This window comes from Carcharodon carcharias, chromosome 9, assembly GCF_017639515.1.
Source record: "Carcharodon carcharias isolate sCarCar2 chromosome 9, sCarCar2.pri, whole genome shotgun sequence".
Taxonomy (NCBI): domain Eukaryota; kingdom Metazoa; phylum Chordata; class Chondrichthyes; order Lamniformes; family Lamnidae; genus Carcharodon; species Carcharodon carcharias.
In genome coordinates this window covers 168,342,623-168,360,353 of record NC_054475.1, presented here as the reverse complement: position 1 = coordinate 168,360,353, position 17,731 = coordinate 168,342,623, and the positions used below count along the sequence as shown (strand labels likewise).

At 54.0% G+C, this 17,731-nt stretch overlaps 1 protein-coding gene across 1 annotated transcript in view; it reads left to right on the top strand.

Moving 5' to 3' along the window:
• The first annotated feature begins 1,937 nt into the window (after positions 1-1,937).
• LOC121282499 (adhesion G-protein coupled receptor G2-like) overlaps positions 1,938-17,731 on the top strand; it is a 283,503-nt gene continuing 267,709 nt past the window's right edge. Inside the window, exons 1-3 of the mRNA XM_041196201.1 lie at positions 1,938-1,959; positions 2,699-2,802; positions 4,251-4,372. Coding sequence (XP_041052135.1) covers positions 1,938-1,959; positions 2,699-2,802; positions 4,251-4,372 — 248 coding nt within the window. The remainder of the gene's footprint in view (positions 1,960-2,698; positions 2,803-4,250; positions 4,373-17,731) is intronic.

The window sequence follows — 17,731 nt, the reverse complement described above, 5'->3', positions numbered from 1 at the left end:
ATCACAGAATCGCAGAGTTGTAGCAGGACAGAAGGAGGCCATTTGGCCCATCACATCTGCACCAGCTCTCTGAGCATTATGACCTAGTGCCATTGCCCTGCCTTTTCCCCATACCCCTGCACATTGTTTCCATTCAAATAATCATCTAATCCCCTCTTGAAAGCCTCGATTGAGCCTGCCTCCACCACACTTCCAAGCAGTGTATTCCAAACCCTAACTACTCGCTGTGTGAAAAAGTTTTTTCTCACCTCATATTTGTTTCTTTAGCAAATCACTTTAAATCTGGGCCCTCTCGTTCTTGATCCTTTTATGAGCGGGAGCAGCTTCTCTCTATCTACTCTGTCCAGCTCCCTCATGGTTTTGAACATTTCTATCAAATCTCCTCTCAACCTTCTCCTCTCCATTTTGATAGGAAGAACATGGACAGACAATATAAAATAAGGGGTGAAATTTTGAAGACGGTGCAGGAGCAGAAGGACCAGGAGAACAGTCCTAACCTTTCCAATCTATCCTCATAGCTGAAGTTTCTCATCCCTGGAACCATTCTCATAAACCTCTTCTGCACTATCTCCAATGTGTTCACATCCTTCCTATAATGTGGCACCCAGAACTGTACACAATACTCTAGCTGAGCTTTAACGAGTGTCTTATATAAATTCAACATCACCTCCGTGCTCTTGTACTCTATCCCCTATTAATAAAGCCCAGGATACTATATGCTTTATTAACTGCTCTCTCTACCTGTCCTGCCATCTTCAATGATCTATGTACATATACACCCAGGTCTTTCTGCTCCTGAACCCCCAAAAAAATTTCACCCCTTATATTGTCTGTCCATGTTCTTCCTACCAAAATGCATCACCTCACACTTCCCTGCATTGAACTTCATCTGCCACCTATCTGCCCACTCCACCAACTTGTCTCTGTCCTCTTGAAGTTCTACACCATCCTCCTTGCAACTTACAACACTCCCAAGCTTCGTATCATCCGCAGACTTTGAAATTGTCACTTGTACACCAAGATCTAGATCATTAATACATATCAGGAAAAGCAAGGGTCCCAATGCCAATCCCTGGGGAACTCCACTACAAACCTTCCTCCAGCCTGAAAAATATCCATTGACCATTACTCTCTGCTTCCTATTTTTCAGCCAAAATGCTGCTCATTTCCCACATATTCATTGTTCAGAGGGATTATTTAGTGAGCTTGATCTCATTGAGAGTGGAGAAGGGTGAAGAAACATTCTCACTGACATCCGTTATCAGTTCTCTATTCTGTGACCTTGCTGGCCAAGGACTCCCTGTTGAGTGATCCACCTCCAGTTTAGAAGAATGAGAGGTGACCTTACTGGAGTATACAAGACCCAGAAGGACTCTGACAGGGTGGATGTGGAGAAGACGTTTCCTCTTGTGGGAAAGTCTAGAACTAGGGGTCACTGTTTAAAAATAAGGGGTCTCCCATTTAAGATTGAAAAGAGGAGAATTTTTTTCTCTCAGGGTTATGAATCTTTGGAACTCTCTTTCCCAGAGATCGGTAGAGACAGGGTCAATGAATATTTTTAAGCTACATGTAGATATGTTCTTGTCTAACAAGGGAGACAAAGGTTATTGGCGGGTATGTGGAACATGGAGTTAAGCCATGATCTTATTGAATGGTGGAACAGGCTTGAGGGGCCGAGTGGCCTCCTCCTTCTCCCAATTCATGTGTTCATATGTCCAACAGTTACCTTCCAGCTGTATCCTGACCTCGCCAGTTACCAGCTATCTGCCACTGTCTCCAGTCACCTTTGATCATTTCCTGCCACAGATTCTCTCTAGACATTAACAATTTAGTTAGAAGTGAATCTATGTAATCTTCATGAGTTGTGCAATTGACCTCTGCCTTTATTCTGTGAGAATCCCAATCTCTGTTGGGGATGTCAGTCTGATAAGTCTGAGATGGCCCTGTCCATTCAGGACTGTGCTATAGACAGATGTTTCCTCATCACTTAGGAACAGGAGAAGCCATTCAGCCTCTTGAACCTCCTGGCAGATCTTAACTCCACCTACCCAGGCTGGTTCTGTAACCCTTAATCTCCTTACCCGGCAAAAACCTATCAATCCGTTTTGAAAATTTCAATTGACTCTCAGCCTCAACAGCTTCCTGGAGGTGAGAGTTCCAGATTTCCACTTCCCTCTGTGTGAAGAAGTGCTTCCTGATGTCACCCCTCAAATGTCTGGTTGGAATTTTAAGGCTCTGTTCTGGTTCCTTGTTCTGTTTCCTTGTTCTGGACTCCCAGCACCCCACCCTAGCTCACACCCCCATCACACCCCCCACAACCCCCACCCCCCACACATAACTCCCACATCCCCCAACACCCCCTACCCCCCTCACACCCAACCACCACCACCAGAGGAAATAGTTTTTCTCTCTCTGGCCAATCAAATCCTTCAATTATCTTTAACACCTCAATATGACCACCCCCATAATCTCTGTCTCCCCGGGATTACAAACCTAATTCTGTCCTCGGCATTAACCCTTTTAGCCCCAGTATCACTCTGGTGAATCTAGGCTGCACTCCTGCAATATATAATTCAAGGTGTAGTGCCCAGAACTGAACACAGTTACTCTGGGTGGAGTCTGAATAGAGCTTTCTATAAACTGTGACATCACTTGTATCCCAGATTACTGACTGGAAATGCATTGAATTTCCCCTCAGGTGGAGCTGGTGGTTGGAACTCTTCTGGTTGTGAGGTTATCACCAGCGACCGGGAACTCACAATTTGCTCCTGTAACCATCTCACCAACTTTGGCATTTTAATGGTAAGACCAGCCCTGTGTTTATGTTTAGAATGAATCTGCTGAGTGTGTCTCTTTGGGCTGAGCTTATACGCAAGTGAAAGATTCTATTAGGGGAAAATTCACCGTAAGTGAATCCAGCAAGAATCCTCTTAACATTTGGTGGAGAAAAAGAGATTGAATTTGCTGTAGTCACCCTAACAGGTGTGAACCTTGAATCAGGCCCAATCTGACACTGGGTTAGAGGGTGACTCCCTCCTCCCTGGAGCAGTTCGGCTGTGGATTCAGGTCAGTGCCTGATTTGCCTGAATGTTAGTTTCGAGTTGCTTTGTATCAACTCCACATGTATGGTCGGAACACAGCAAATCCCACACCAAAGCAACAGGAACCTATAAAGAGACCTCACCTGACACCATCACGCTCCTCCCAAACTCCTCACTAAACCTTCTATCAAATTGCAGCCTATTCAAAACAATGAGTTACAACATGGAGAATCATCTCCTGATTCCATTACTTTTAATCTACATTTGATTTATTATTTAACACTTTATAATCGAAGTTAGTGAAAGGAGAACATGGCCGACCTACAGTTTCTGATAGGCTTTGATGTTCTTAAGCATGTAGTTTAATTCCCTGTTTGGTTTGTATTTTGGTTTCCTTTCTTTATTTTCATTGTATCATAATTGTAAAAATAATAAACACCTCTAGGAGCAGGAGTAGGCCATTCAGCCCATCAAGCCTGTTCTGACATCGTGGCTGATCCACGTCTGAACTCCATTTATCCACTTTTCTTCCATATCTATTACCCTGAACCAACAAAAATCCATCCATCTCTGTCCCCAGACCTCCAGCTGACCAAGTGTCCAGCATAGAGTTCAGATTTCCACTGCCCTTTGTGTGCCTCCAGGTTCCAATTCTGAATTTGAGTTTTATGTCCTTCGTTCTGGACTCTCCCAGCTATAGAAACCAATTTCCCTCTACCCACCTTATCAAATCCTTTAATCAGGTTAAGAACCTCCATTAGATCACCCCTCAACCATTCTTGATGGTTAATAACGAATACAATCTATCTTCATAATGTAACCCTTTTACCCCCAGCATTATTCTAGTGAATCTCCACTGAACTCTCTCCAAACCCAGTCTCTCCTTCCTGAGGTACAGGGCCCACAACTGAATCCAGTTACTCCAGTTGGGGGCCAGTCCAGAGCTCTGTCCAACTGAACAATCCCTCCCTCCCCCTTTGGATTCTAGTTCCCTTGAGATAAAAGTCAACGTTTCATCAACAATTCTGATTACTTTTTGTCTTTGGCCACTAGATTTTAGTGATTTGAAGTCAAACTGACCAATCCCGACGTTGGTCTTGCACAATCTCCTTTGTCCATTTGGGTGAGGAATTGGGATAGGACAGTATGCCAGTTGAAGCCTTGCCGCATTGTAAGTAGATCTTGCCAAACAAACTCTCCTTTCCCCAGGATATCTCCCGCAGACCGATTGATCCGTTTCATCAATGGATTCTCACCATCATAACCTACGTCGGATGTGCAGTTTCCTCCTTGTTCCTAGGGGTGATTTTACTGACCTACCTGATTTTTGAGTAAGTAGTTACGTGTACTCTGGGAGGAATCTTCCCATTTCTGACTGTAACCGTCAGATCAACAGGAAGATATTGACAATGAAATATTTAGATTGTGTAGATAACAGACAGCAGGCAGAGCATAATATGGATCGTATCAAACCCGTTGCCTGAAATAATTTTCAATCCCACTTCACAGGAGAGTTAGACAGAAAATAAAATCCTGAACAAAGTTTCATGTTTCAGGAACAGAAAAGCAGACGAGAGCTGTGACATAATGGGTAGCACGTTTACTGTCGGTCAGAGGGTTGTGCACCAAGTCCCACATCTCCAGAGCTTGGAGGGCAAAATCAAGGCTGAGAACTTTGGTGTAGTACTGAGGGAATGCTGCACTGTCAGAGGGTCAGTACTGAGGGAGTGCTGCACTGTCGGAAGGTCAGTACTGAGAGAGTGCTGCACTGTCAGAGGGTCAGTACTGAGGGACTGCTGAACTGTCGGAGGGTCAGTACTGAGGGAGCGCTGCACTGTCAGAGGGTCAGTACTGAGAGAGTGCTGCACTGTCGGAGGGTCAGTACTGAGGGAGTGCTGCACTGTCAGAGGGTCAGTTGAGGGAGTGCTGCACTGTCAGAGGGTCAGTACTGAGGGAGTGCTGCACTGTCAGAGGGTCAGTACTGAGGGAGCGCTGCACTGTCGGAGGGTCAGAACTGTGGGAGTGCTGCACTGTCAGAGATGATGGCTTTGGAGTGTTTTCTCAAACTAAATCCCTGTCTTTGCCCTCAGCAGTGTTGAAAGTTGCCATGGCAACGATTTATATAAGAGCCGGGCATTTAATTCTGGTTTTCTTCCTGATTTTGAATCTCTTTATCTTTGCCTTCTGTCAAAGTTGGGGAGTCTTGCTCCGCAAAAATTTTGATAAGATGTTACATAAAAGACTGCACACCGGCTCAGAGCTTACCATGTTGGGGGTGATGTAGTATCACGGAGAGAGGCCTGGATAACTAACAGGGAGCAGAGAGTAGGCATAAATGGGTTATTTTTAGGTTGGCAAACTGAAACTACAGGAGTGGGACAGGGATCAGTGCTGGGACCTCAACTATTTACAATTTATATCATTGAATGAGATGAAGGGGCCAATGTAATGCAGCCACATTTGCTGACAATACAAAGATAGGCAGCAAAGCTGTGAGGAGGATAAAAAGGCCCAGATGCTCCCGGTGAGGTAAAGGGGCCAAAATGCATCAGGTGGGCTTCAAAACTGATGCTCGGGATCTCGATCCTGGATTCTTGGCCCCATTTCTGGCAGCAGCAACACTTAAACAGCAAAGGTAACGGAGCAGCTGGGGGTCCCACACACACCTGTCCTGACACTGACCCCCACACACTGACCCCACACACTGACCCTCACACTGACCCCACACACTGACCCCACACACTGACCCTCACACTGACCCCACACACTGACCCCACACACTGACCCTCACACTGACCCAACACACTGACCCTCAAACTGACCCCCACACACTGACCCCCACACACTGACCCCCACACACTGACCCTCACACACTGACCCCCACACACACACCCTCACACACTGACCACACACACTGACCCCCACACACTGACCCCCACACACTGACCCCCAAACACTGACCCCCACACACTGACCATCACACACTGACCACTGCTCACTGACCCCTACACACTGACCCCTACACACTCACCCCACACACTCACCCCCACACACTGACCCCCACACACTGACCCCACACACTGACCCCCACACACTGACCCACACACTGACCTCAGACACTGACCCCCACACACTGACCCCACACACTGACCCCCACACACTGACCCCCACACACTGACCATCACACACTGACCACTGCACACTGACCCCTACACACTGACCCCTACACACTCACCCCACACACTCACCCCCACACACTGACCCCCACACACTGACCCCACACACTGACCCCCACACACTGACCCACACACTGACCTCAGACACTGACCCCCACACACTGACCCCACACACTGACCTCACACACTGACCCCCACACACTGACTCCCACACACTGACCCTCACACACTGACTCCCACAGACTGACCCTCACACACTGACCCCACACACTGACCCCCACACACTGACCCCAAACACTGACTCCCACACACTGACCCTCACACACTGACCCCAAACACTGACTCCCACACACTGACCCCCACACACTGACCCTCACACACTGACCCCACACACTGACTCCCACAAACTGACCCCACACAATGACCTCACACACTGACCCCCACACACTGACCCCCACACACTGACCCTCACACACTGACCCCACACACTGACCCCCACAAACTGACCCCACACACTGGCCCTCACACACACTGACCCCCGCACACTGACACAACACACTGACCCCCACACGCTGACCCCACACACTGACCCCCACACACTGACCCCAAACACTGACCCCAACATTGACCCTCACACACTGACCCCCACATACAGACCCCACACACTGAACCCACACACTGACCCCCACACACTGACCCCCACACACTGAACCCCACAGACTGACCCTAACACTCTGAGCCCCACACACTGACCCCACACACTGACCCCCACACACTGACACTCACACACTGACCCTCACACTCTGAGCCCCACACACTGACCCCACACACTGACACCCACACACTGACCCCCACACACTGACCCCCACACACTGACCCCCACACATGGACCCTCACATACTAACCCCCACACACTGATCCCACGCACTGACCCTGAAATACTGACCCCACACACTGACCCCCACACACTGACCCCCACACACTGACCCCACACACTGACCCCCACACACTGACCCTCACACACTGACTCTCACACACTGACCCCACACACTGACCCTCACGCACACTGACCCCCACATACTGACCCCCACACACTGACCCCACACACTGACTCTCACACACTGACCCCCACACACTGACCTCCACAAACTGACCGTCACACACAGTGACCATACACACTGACCCTCATGCACACTGACCCCCACATACTTACCCCACACACTGACTGTCACAAACTGACCCCCAGACACTGACTCTCACAAACTGACCCCACACACTGACCCCCACACACTAACACCAAACACTGACCCCCACACACTGACCCCACACACTGACTCTCACACACTGACCCCCACACACTGACCCCCACACGCTGACCCCACACACTTACCCCCACACACTGACCCCACACACTGACCCCCACACACTGACCCCAAACACTGACCATCACACACACTCACCCTCACACACTGAACCTCACACACTGACTCTCAAACACTCTGACCCCCACACACTGACCCCCACACACTGTCCCCACACAATGACCCCACACACTGACCCCCACACACTGAGCCCACACACTGACCCTCACATTCACACTGACCCTCACACACTGACCCCACACACTGACCCCCACACAATGACTCTCACACACTGACCCCCACACACTGACCCCCACACGCTGACCCCACACACTGACCCCCACACAATGACTCTCACACACTGACCCCACACACCGACTCTCACAAACTAACACCACACACTGACCCTCACACACTGACCCCCACACACTGACTCTCACCCACTGACCCTCACACACTGACCCTCACACACTGACCCTCACATTCACACTGACCCCCACACTTTGACGTCACACACTGCCCCCACACACTGACCCCCACACACTGACCCCACACACTGACCCCCACACACTGACCCCACACACTGACCCCCACACACTGACCCCCACACACTGACCCCCACACACTGACCCCCGCACACTGACCCCACACACCGACTCTCACACACTAACCCCACACATTGACCCTCACACACTGACCCCCACACACTGACCCCCACACACTGACTCTCACCCACTGACCCCATCACACTGACCCTCACACGCTGACCCCACACACTGACCCCACACACTGACACCCACATGCTGACCCCAACATTGACTCTCACACACTGACCCCCACACACTGACCCCAAACACTGACCCTCACACACACTGACCCCCACACACTGACCCCAAACACTGACCCTCACATACACTGACCCCCACACACTGACCCCCACACACTGACTCCACACACTGACTCCACACACTGACCCCCACACACTGACACCCACACACTGACCCTCAAACACTTACACCCACACACTGATCCCACAGACTGACCCTCACACAAAAAGATGCCCACACACTGACTCTTACACACTGACCCCCACACAGGGAACCTCACACACTGACACCCACACACTGACCCCAACATTGACCCTCACACACTGACCCCCACATACAGACCCCACACACTGACCCCCACACACTGACCCTCAAACACTGACACACACACACTGACCCCAACATTGACACTCACACACTGACCCCGACACACTGACACCCACACACTGACCCTCAAACACGTACACCCACACACTGATCCCACAGACTGACCCTCACACAAGGATGCCCACACACTGACTCTTACACACTGACCCCCACACAGGGAACCTCACACACTGACACCCACACACTGACCCCAACATTGACCCTCACACACTGACCCCCACATACAGACCCCACACACTGAGTCTAACACGTTGACCCTCACACAATGAACCTCACACACTGACCCCCACACACTGACCCCACACACTGACCCCCACACACTGACCCTCAAACACTGACACACACACACTGACCCCAACATTGACACTCACACACTGACCCCCACACACTGACCCCACACACTGACCCCACACACTGACCCTCACACATTGACCCCCACACACTGACCCCCACACACTGAACCCCACAAATTGACCCTCAAACACGGACCCCCACACACTGAACCGCACACACTGACCCCCACACACTGACCCCCACTCATTGACCCTCACACACTGACTCTCACACACTGGTCCCCACACACTGACCCCCACACACTGACCCACACACACTGACCCCACACATTGACCCCCACAACATTTACCCCCACACACTGACCCCACACACTGACACACACACACTGACACTCACACACACACTGACCCCCACACACTGAGCCCCACACACTGAACCCCACACACTGAACCCACACACTGACCCCACACACTGACCCCCACACACTGAACCCCACACACGGCTCCCCACACACTGACCTCACACACTGACCCCCACACACTGACCCCCACACACGGCTCCCCACACACTGACCTCACACACTGACCGCACACACTGACCCCCACAAACTGACCCCCACACACTGACCTCACACACTGACCCCCACACACTGACCCCCACACACTGACCCCCACACAGTGACCCCCACATACTGACCCCACACACTGACCCCACACACTGACCCCCACATACTGACCCCACACACTGACCCCCACACACTGACCCCCACACATGGACTCTCACACACTAACCCACACTCACTGACCCCACATACTGACCCCGACATACTGACCCCACACACTGACCCCACACACTGACCCCCACACACTGACCCCCACACACTGACCCCCACACACTGACCCCACACACTGACACACACACACTGACCCCACACACTGACCTCCACACACTGACCCTCACACACTGACCCCACACACTAACCCTCACGCACACTGACCCCCACACACTGACCCCCACACACTGACCCCACACACTGACTCTCACACACTGACCCCAAAACACTGACCTCCACACACTGACCCTCACACACTGACCCTCATGCACACTGACCCCCACATACTTACCCCACACACTGACCCCACACACTGACCCTCACACACTGACTGTCACACACTGACCCCCACACACTGACTCTAACAAACTGACCCCACACACTGACCCCCCACACTGACCCCACACACTGACTCTCACACACTGACCCCACACACTGACCCCAACACACTGACCCCCACACACTGATCCCCACACACTGACCCCACACACTGACCCCAACACACTGATCCCACACACTGACCCCACACACTGACCCCAACACACTGACCCCCACACACTGACTCTCACACACTGACCCAACACACTGACCCCCACACACTGACTCTCACACACTGACCCCACACACTGACCCTCACACACACACTGACTCTCACACACTGACCCCACACACTGACCCCCACACACTGACTCTCACACACTGACCTCCACACACTGACCCCACACACTGACTCCCACACACTGACCCCACACACTGACCCTCACACACTGACCCCCACACACTGACCCCCACACACTGACCCTCACACACACTGACCCCCACACACTGACCCCCACACACTGACCCCACACACTGACCCCACACAGTGTCACTCACACACTGAGCCCCACACACTGACCCTCACACAAACCCTGACCCCCACACACTGACCCCACAGACTGACCCTCACACACTGACCATCAAACACTGACTCCCACACACTGACCCCCACACACTGACCCCACACACTGACCCCCACATACTGACCCCACACACTGACCCGCACACACTGACCCCCACAAACTGACCCCCACACACTGACCCTCACACAAGGATGCCCACACACTGACTCTTACACAATGACCCCCACACACGGAACCTCACACACTGACCCCCACACACTGACCCTCAAACACTGACACCCACACACTGACCCCAACATTGACCCTCACACACGGACCCCCACACACTGACCACACACACTGACTCTCACACAGTGACCCCAAACACTGACCCCCACACACTGACACTCACCCACTGACTCTCACACACTGACCCCACCACTGACCCTCACACACTGACCCCCACACACTGACCCCCACACACTGACCCCCACACAGTGACCCCCACATACTGACCCCACACACTGACCCCACACACTGACCCCCACATACTGACCCCACACACTGACCCCCACACACTGACCCCCACACACTGACCCCCACACATGGACTCTCACACACTAACCCACACTCACTGACCCCACATACTGACCCCGACATACTGACCCCACACACTGACCCCACACACTGACCCCCACACACTGACCCCCACACACTGACCCCCACACACTGACCCCACACACTGACACACACACACTGACCCCACACACTGACCTCCACACACTGACCCTCACACACTGACCCCACACACTAACCCTCACGCACACTGACCCCCACACACAGACCCCCACACACTGACCCCACACACTGACTCTCACACACTGACCCCAAAACACTGACCTCCACACACTGACCCTCACACACTGACCCTCATGCACACTGACCCCCACATACTTACCCCACACACTGACCCCACACACTGACCCTCACACACTGACTGTCACACACTGACCCCCAGACACTGACTCTAACAAACTGACCCCACACACTGACCCCCCACACTGACCCCACACACTGACTCTCACACACTGACCCCACACACTGACCCCAACACACTGACCCCCACACACTGATCCCCACACACTGACCCCACACACTGACCCCAACACACTGATCCCACACACTGACCCCACACACTGACCCCAACACACTGACCCCCACACACTGACTCTCACACACTGACCCAACACACTGACCCCCACACACTGACTCTCACACACTGACCCCACACACTGACCCTCACACACACACTGACTCTCACACACTGACCCCACACACTGACCCCCACACACTGACTCTCACACACTGACCCCCACACACTGACCCCACACACTGACTCCCACACACTGACCCCACACACTGACCCTCACACACTGACCCCCACACACTGACCCCCACACACTGACCCTCACACACACTGACCCCCACACACTGACCCCCACACACTGACCCCACACACTGACCCCACACAGTGTCACTCACACACTGAGCCCCACACACTGACCCTCACACAAACCCTGACCCCCACACACTGACCCCACAGACTGACCCTCACACACTGACCATCAAACACTGACTCCCACACACTGACCCCCACACACTGACCCCACACACTGACCCCCACATACTGACCCCACACACTGACCCCACACACTGACCCCCACACACTGACCCGCACACACTGACCCCCACAAACTGACCCCCACACACTGACCCTCACACAAGGATGCCCACACACTGACTCTTACACAATGACCCCCACACACGGAACCTCACACACTGACCCCCACACACTGACCCTCAAACACTGACACCCACACACTGACCCCAACATTGACCCTCACACACGGACCCCCACACACTGACCACAAACACTGACTCTCACACAGTGACCCCAAACACTGACCCCCACACACTGACACTCACCCACTGACTCTCACACACTGACCCCACCACTGACCCTCACACACTGACCCCCCACATACAGACCCCACACACTGAGTCTCACACATTGACCCTCACACAATGAACCTCACGCACTGACCCCCACACACTGACCCTCAAACTCTGACACCCACACACTGACCCCAACATTGACACTCACACACTGACCCCCACACACTGACCCCACACACTGACCCCACACACTGACTCTCACACACTGACCCCCACACAATGATCCCACACACTGAATCTCACACACTGACCCCACACACTGACCCCACACACTGACCCCCACACAATGATCCCACACACTGACCCCACACACTGACCCCACACACTGACTCTCACAGACTAACTCCAGCACACTGACCCCCACACACTGACCCCCACACACTGACCCACACACACTGACCCCGCACACTGACCCCCACACACTGACCCACACACACTGACCCCACACACTGACCCCCACTCACTGACCCCCACACACTGACCCTCACACACTGTCCTCACAAACACTGACCCCCACACACTGACCCTCACACACACTGACCCCCACAAACTGACCCTCACACACTGACCTCACACACTGACTCTCACACACTCTGACCCCCACACACTGACCCCCACACACTGACCCTCACACACTGTCCCCACACAATGACCCCACACACTGACCCTCACACACTGAGCCCACACACTGACCCTCATATTCACACTGACCCTCACACACTGACCCCACACACTGACCCCCACACAATGACTCTCACACACTGACCCCACACACCGACTCTCACACACTAACCCCACACGCTGACCCTCACACACTGACCCCCACACACTGACTCTCACCCACTGACCCTCACACACTGACCCTCACACACTGACCCTCACATTCACACTGACCCCCACACTTTGACATCACACACTGCCCCCACACACTGACCCCCACACACTGACCCAACATACTGACCCCCACACACTGACCCCACACACTGACCCCCACACACTGACCCCCACACACTGACTCTCACACACTAACCCCACACACTGACCCTCACACACTGACTCTCACCCACTGATCCCATCACACTGACCCTCACACACTGACCCCACACATTGACCCTCACACACTGACCCCACACATTGACCCTCACACACTGACCCCCGCACACTGACCCCACACACCGACTCTCACACACTGACCCCCACACACTGACCCCATCACACTGACCCTCACACACTGACCCTCACAAACTGACACCCATACACTGACCCCACACATTGACCCTCAGACACTGACCCCCACACACTGACCCCACACACCGACTCTCCCACACTGACCCCCACACGCTGACACCCACACGCTGACCCCACACACTGACCCCACACACTGACCCCAACACACTGATCCCCACACACAGACCCCCACACACTGCCCCTCACACATTGACCCTCACACACTGACCCCCACACACTGACCCTCACACACTGACCTCACACTCTGACCCCCACACACTGACCCCCACACACTGATCCCCACACACAGACCCCCACACACTGCCCCTCACACACTGACCTCACACACACTGACCCCCACACACTGACCCTCACACACTGACCTCACACTCTGACCCCCACACACTGACCCCCACACACTGACCCCTCACACACTGAGCCCACACACTGACCCTCACATTCACACTGACCCCCACACACTTACCCCCACACACTGAGCCCCACACAATGACTCTCACACACTGACCCCCACACACTGACCCTCACACACTGACCTCACACTCTGACCCCCACACACTGACCCCCACACACTGACCCCTCACACACTGAGCCCACACACTGACCCTCACATTCACACTGACCCCCACACACTTACCCCCACACACTGAGCCCCACACAATGACTCTCACACACTGACCCCCACACACTGACTCTCACACACTAACCCCACAGACTGACCCTCACACACTGACCTCACACACTGACCCCCACACACTGACCCTCACACACTGACCCCACACACTGACCCCACACACCGACTCTCACACACTGACCCCCACACACTGACCCTCACACACTGTCCCCACACAATGATCCCACACACTGACCCCCACACACTGACCCTCACACACTGTCCCCACACAATGACCCCACACACTGACCCACACACACTGAGCCCACACACCGACCCCCACACACAGAGCCCACACACTGACCCTCACATTCACACTGACCCCCACACTTTGACGCCACACACTGCCCCAACACAGACCCTCACACACTGACTCTCACACATTGACCCCACACACTGACCCCCACACAATGACTCTCACACACTTACCCCCACACACTGACCCCCACACGCTGACCCCACACACTGACCCCCGCACGCTGACCCCACACACTGACCCCCGCACACTGACCCCCGCACACTGAACCCACACACCGAATCTCACACACTAACCCCACACATTGACCCTCACACACTGACCCCCACACACTGACTCTCACCCACTGACCACATCACACTGACCCCCCACACACTGACCCTCACACACTGACCTCACACACTGACTCTCACACACTCTGACCCCCACACACTGACCCCCACACACTGAGCCCACACACTGACCCTCACATTCACACTGACCCTCACACACTGACCCCACACACTGACCCCCACACGCTGACCCCACACACTGACCCCCACACAATGACTCTCACACACTGACCCCACACACCGACTCTCACAAACTAACACCACACACTGACCCTCACACACTGACCCCCACACACTGACCCTCACACACTGACCCTCACATTCACACTGACCCCCACACTTTGACGTCACACACTGCCCCCACACACTGACCCCCACACACTGCCCCCACACACTGACCCCCACACACTGACCCCACACACTGACCCCCACACACTGACCCCACACACTGACCCCCAAACACTGACACCCACACACTGACCCCCACACACTGACCCCACACACCGACTCTCACACACTAACCCCACACACTGACCCCCACACACTGACTCTCACCCACTGACCCCATCACACTGACCCTCACACGCTGACCCCACACACTGACCCCACACACTGACACCCACATGCTGACCCCAACATTGACTCTCACACACTGACCCCCACACACTGACCCCAAACACTGACCCTCACACACACTGACCCCCACACACTGACCCCAAACACTGACCCTCACACACACTGACCCACATACACTGACCCCCACACACTGACTCCACACACTGACCCCCACACACTGACACCCACACACTGACCCTCAAACACGTACACCCACACACTGATCCCACAGACTGACCCTCACACAAAAAGATGCCCACACACTGACTCTTACACACTGACCCCCACACAGGGAACCTCACACACTGACACCCACACACTGACCCCAACATTGACCCTCACACACTGACCCCCACATACAGACCCCACACACTGAGTCTAACACGTTGACCCTCACTCAATGAACCTCACGCACTGACCCCCACACACTGACCCCACACACTGACCCCCACACACTGACCCTCAAACACTGACACACACATACTGACCCCAACATTGACACTCACACACTGACCCCCACACACTGACCCCACACACTGACCCCACACATTGACCCCCACACACTGACCCCCACACACTGAACCCCACAAATTGACCCTTAAACATGGACCCCCACACACTGAACCCCACACACTGACCCCCACACACTGACCCCCACTCATTGACCCTCACACATTGACTCTCACACACTGGTCCCCACACACTGACCCCCACACACTGACCCACACACACTGACCCCACACATTGACCTCCACACATTTACCCCCACACACTGACCCCACACACTGACACACACACACTGACACTCACACACACACTGACCCCCACACACTGAGCCCCACACACTGAACCCCACTCATTGACCCTCACACACTGACTCTCACACACTGGTCCCCACACACTGACCCCCAAACACTGACCCACACACACTGACCCCACACATTGACCCCCACACATTTACCCCCACACACTGACCCCACACACTGACCCCCACACACTGAGCCCCACACACTGAACCCCACACACTGAACCCACACACTGACCCCACACACTGACCCCTACACACTGACCCCTACACACTGACCCCCACACACTGACCCCCACACACGGCTCCCCACACACGGCTCCCCACACACTGACCTCACACACTGACCCCCACACACTGACACCCACACACTGACCTCACACACTGACCGCACACACTGACCCCCACAAACTGACCCCCACACACTGACCTCACACACTGACCCCCACACACTGACCCCCACACAGTGACCCCACACACTGACCCCCACATACTGACCCCACACACTGACCCCACACACTGACCCCCACATACTGACCCCACACACTGACCCCCACACACTGACCCCCACACACTGACCCCCACACACTGACCCCACGCACTGACCCCGACATACTGACCCCACACACTGACCCCACACACTGACCCCACACACTGACCCCCACACACTGACCCCCACACACTGACCCCACACACTGACACACACACACTGACCCCACACACTGACCTCCACACACTGACCCTCACACACTGACCCCACACACTAACCCTCACGCACACTGACCCCCACACACTGACCCCCACACACTGACCCCACACACTGACTCTCACACACTGACCCCAAAACACTGACCTCCACACACTGACCCTCACACACTGACCCTCATGCACACTGACCCCCACATACTTACCCCACACACTGACCCCACACACTGACCCCCACACACTGACTGTCACACACTGACCCCACACACTGACCCCCCACACTGA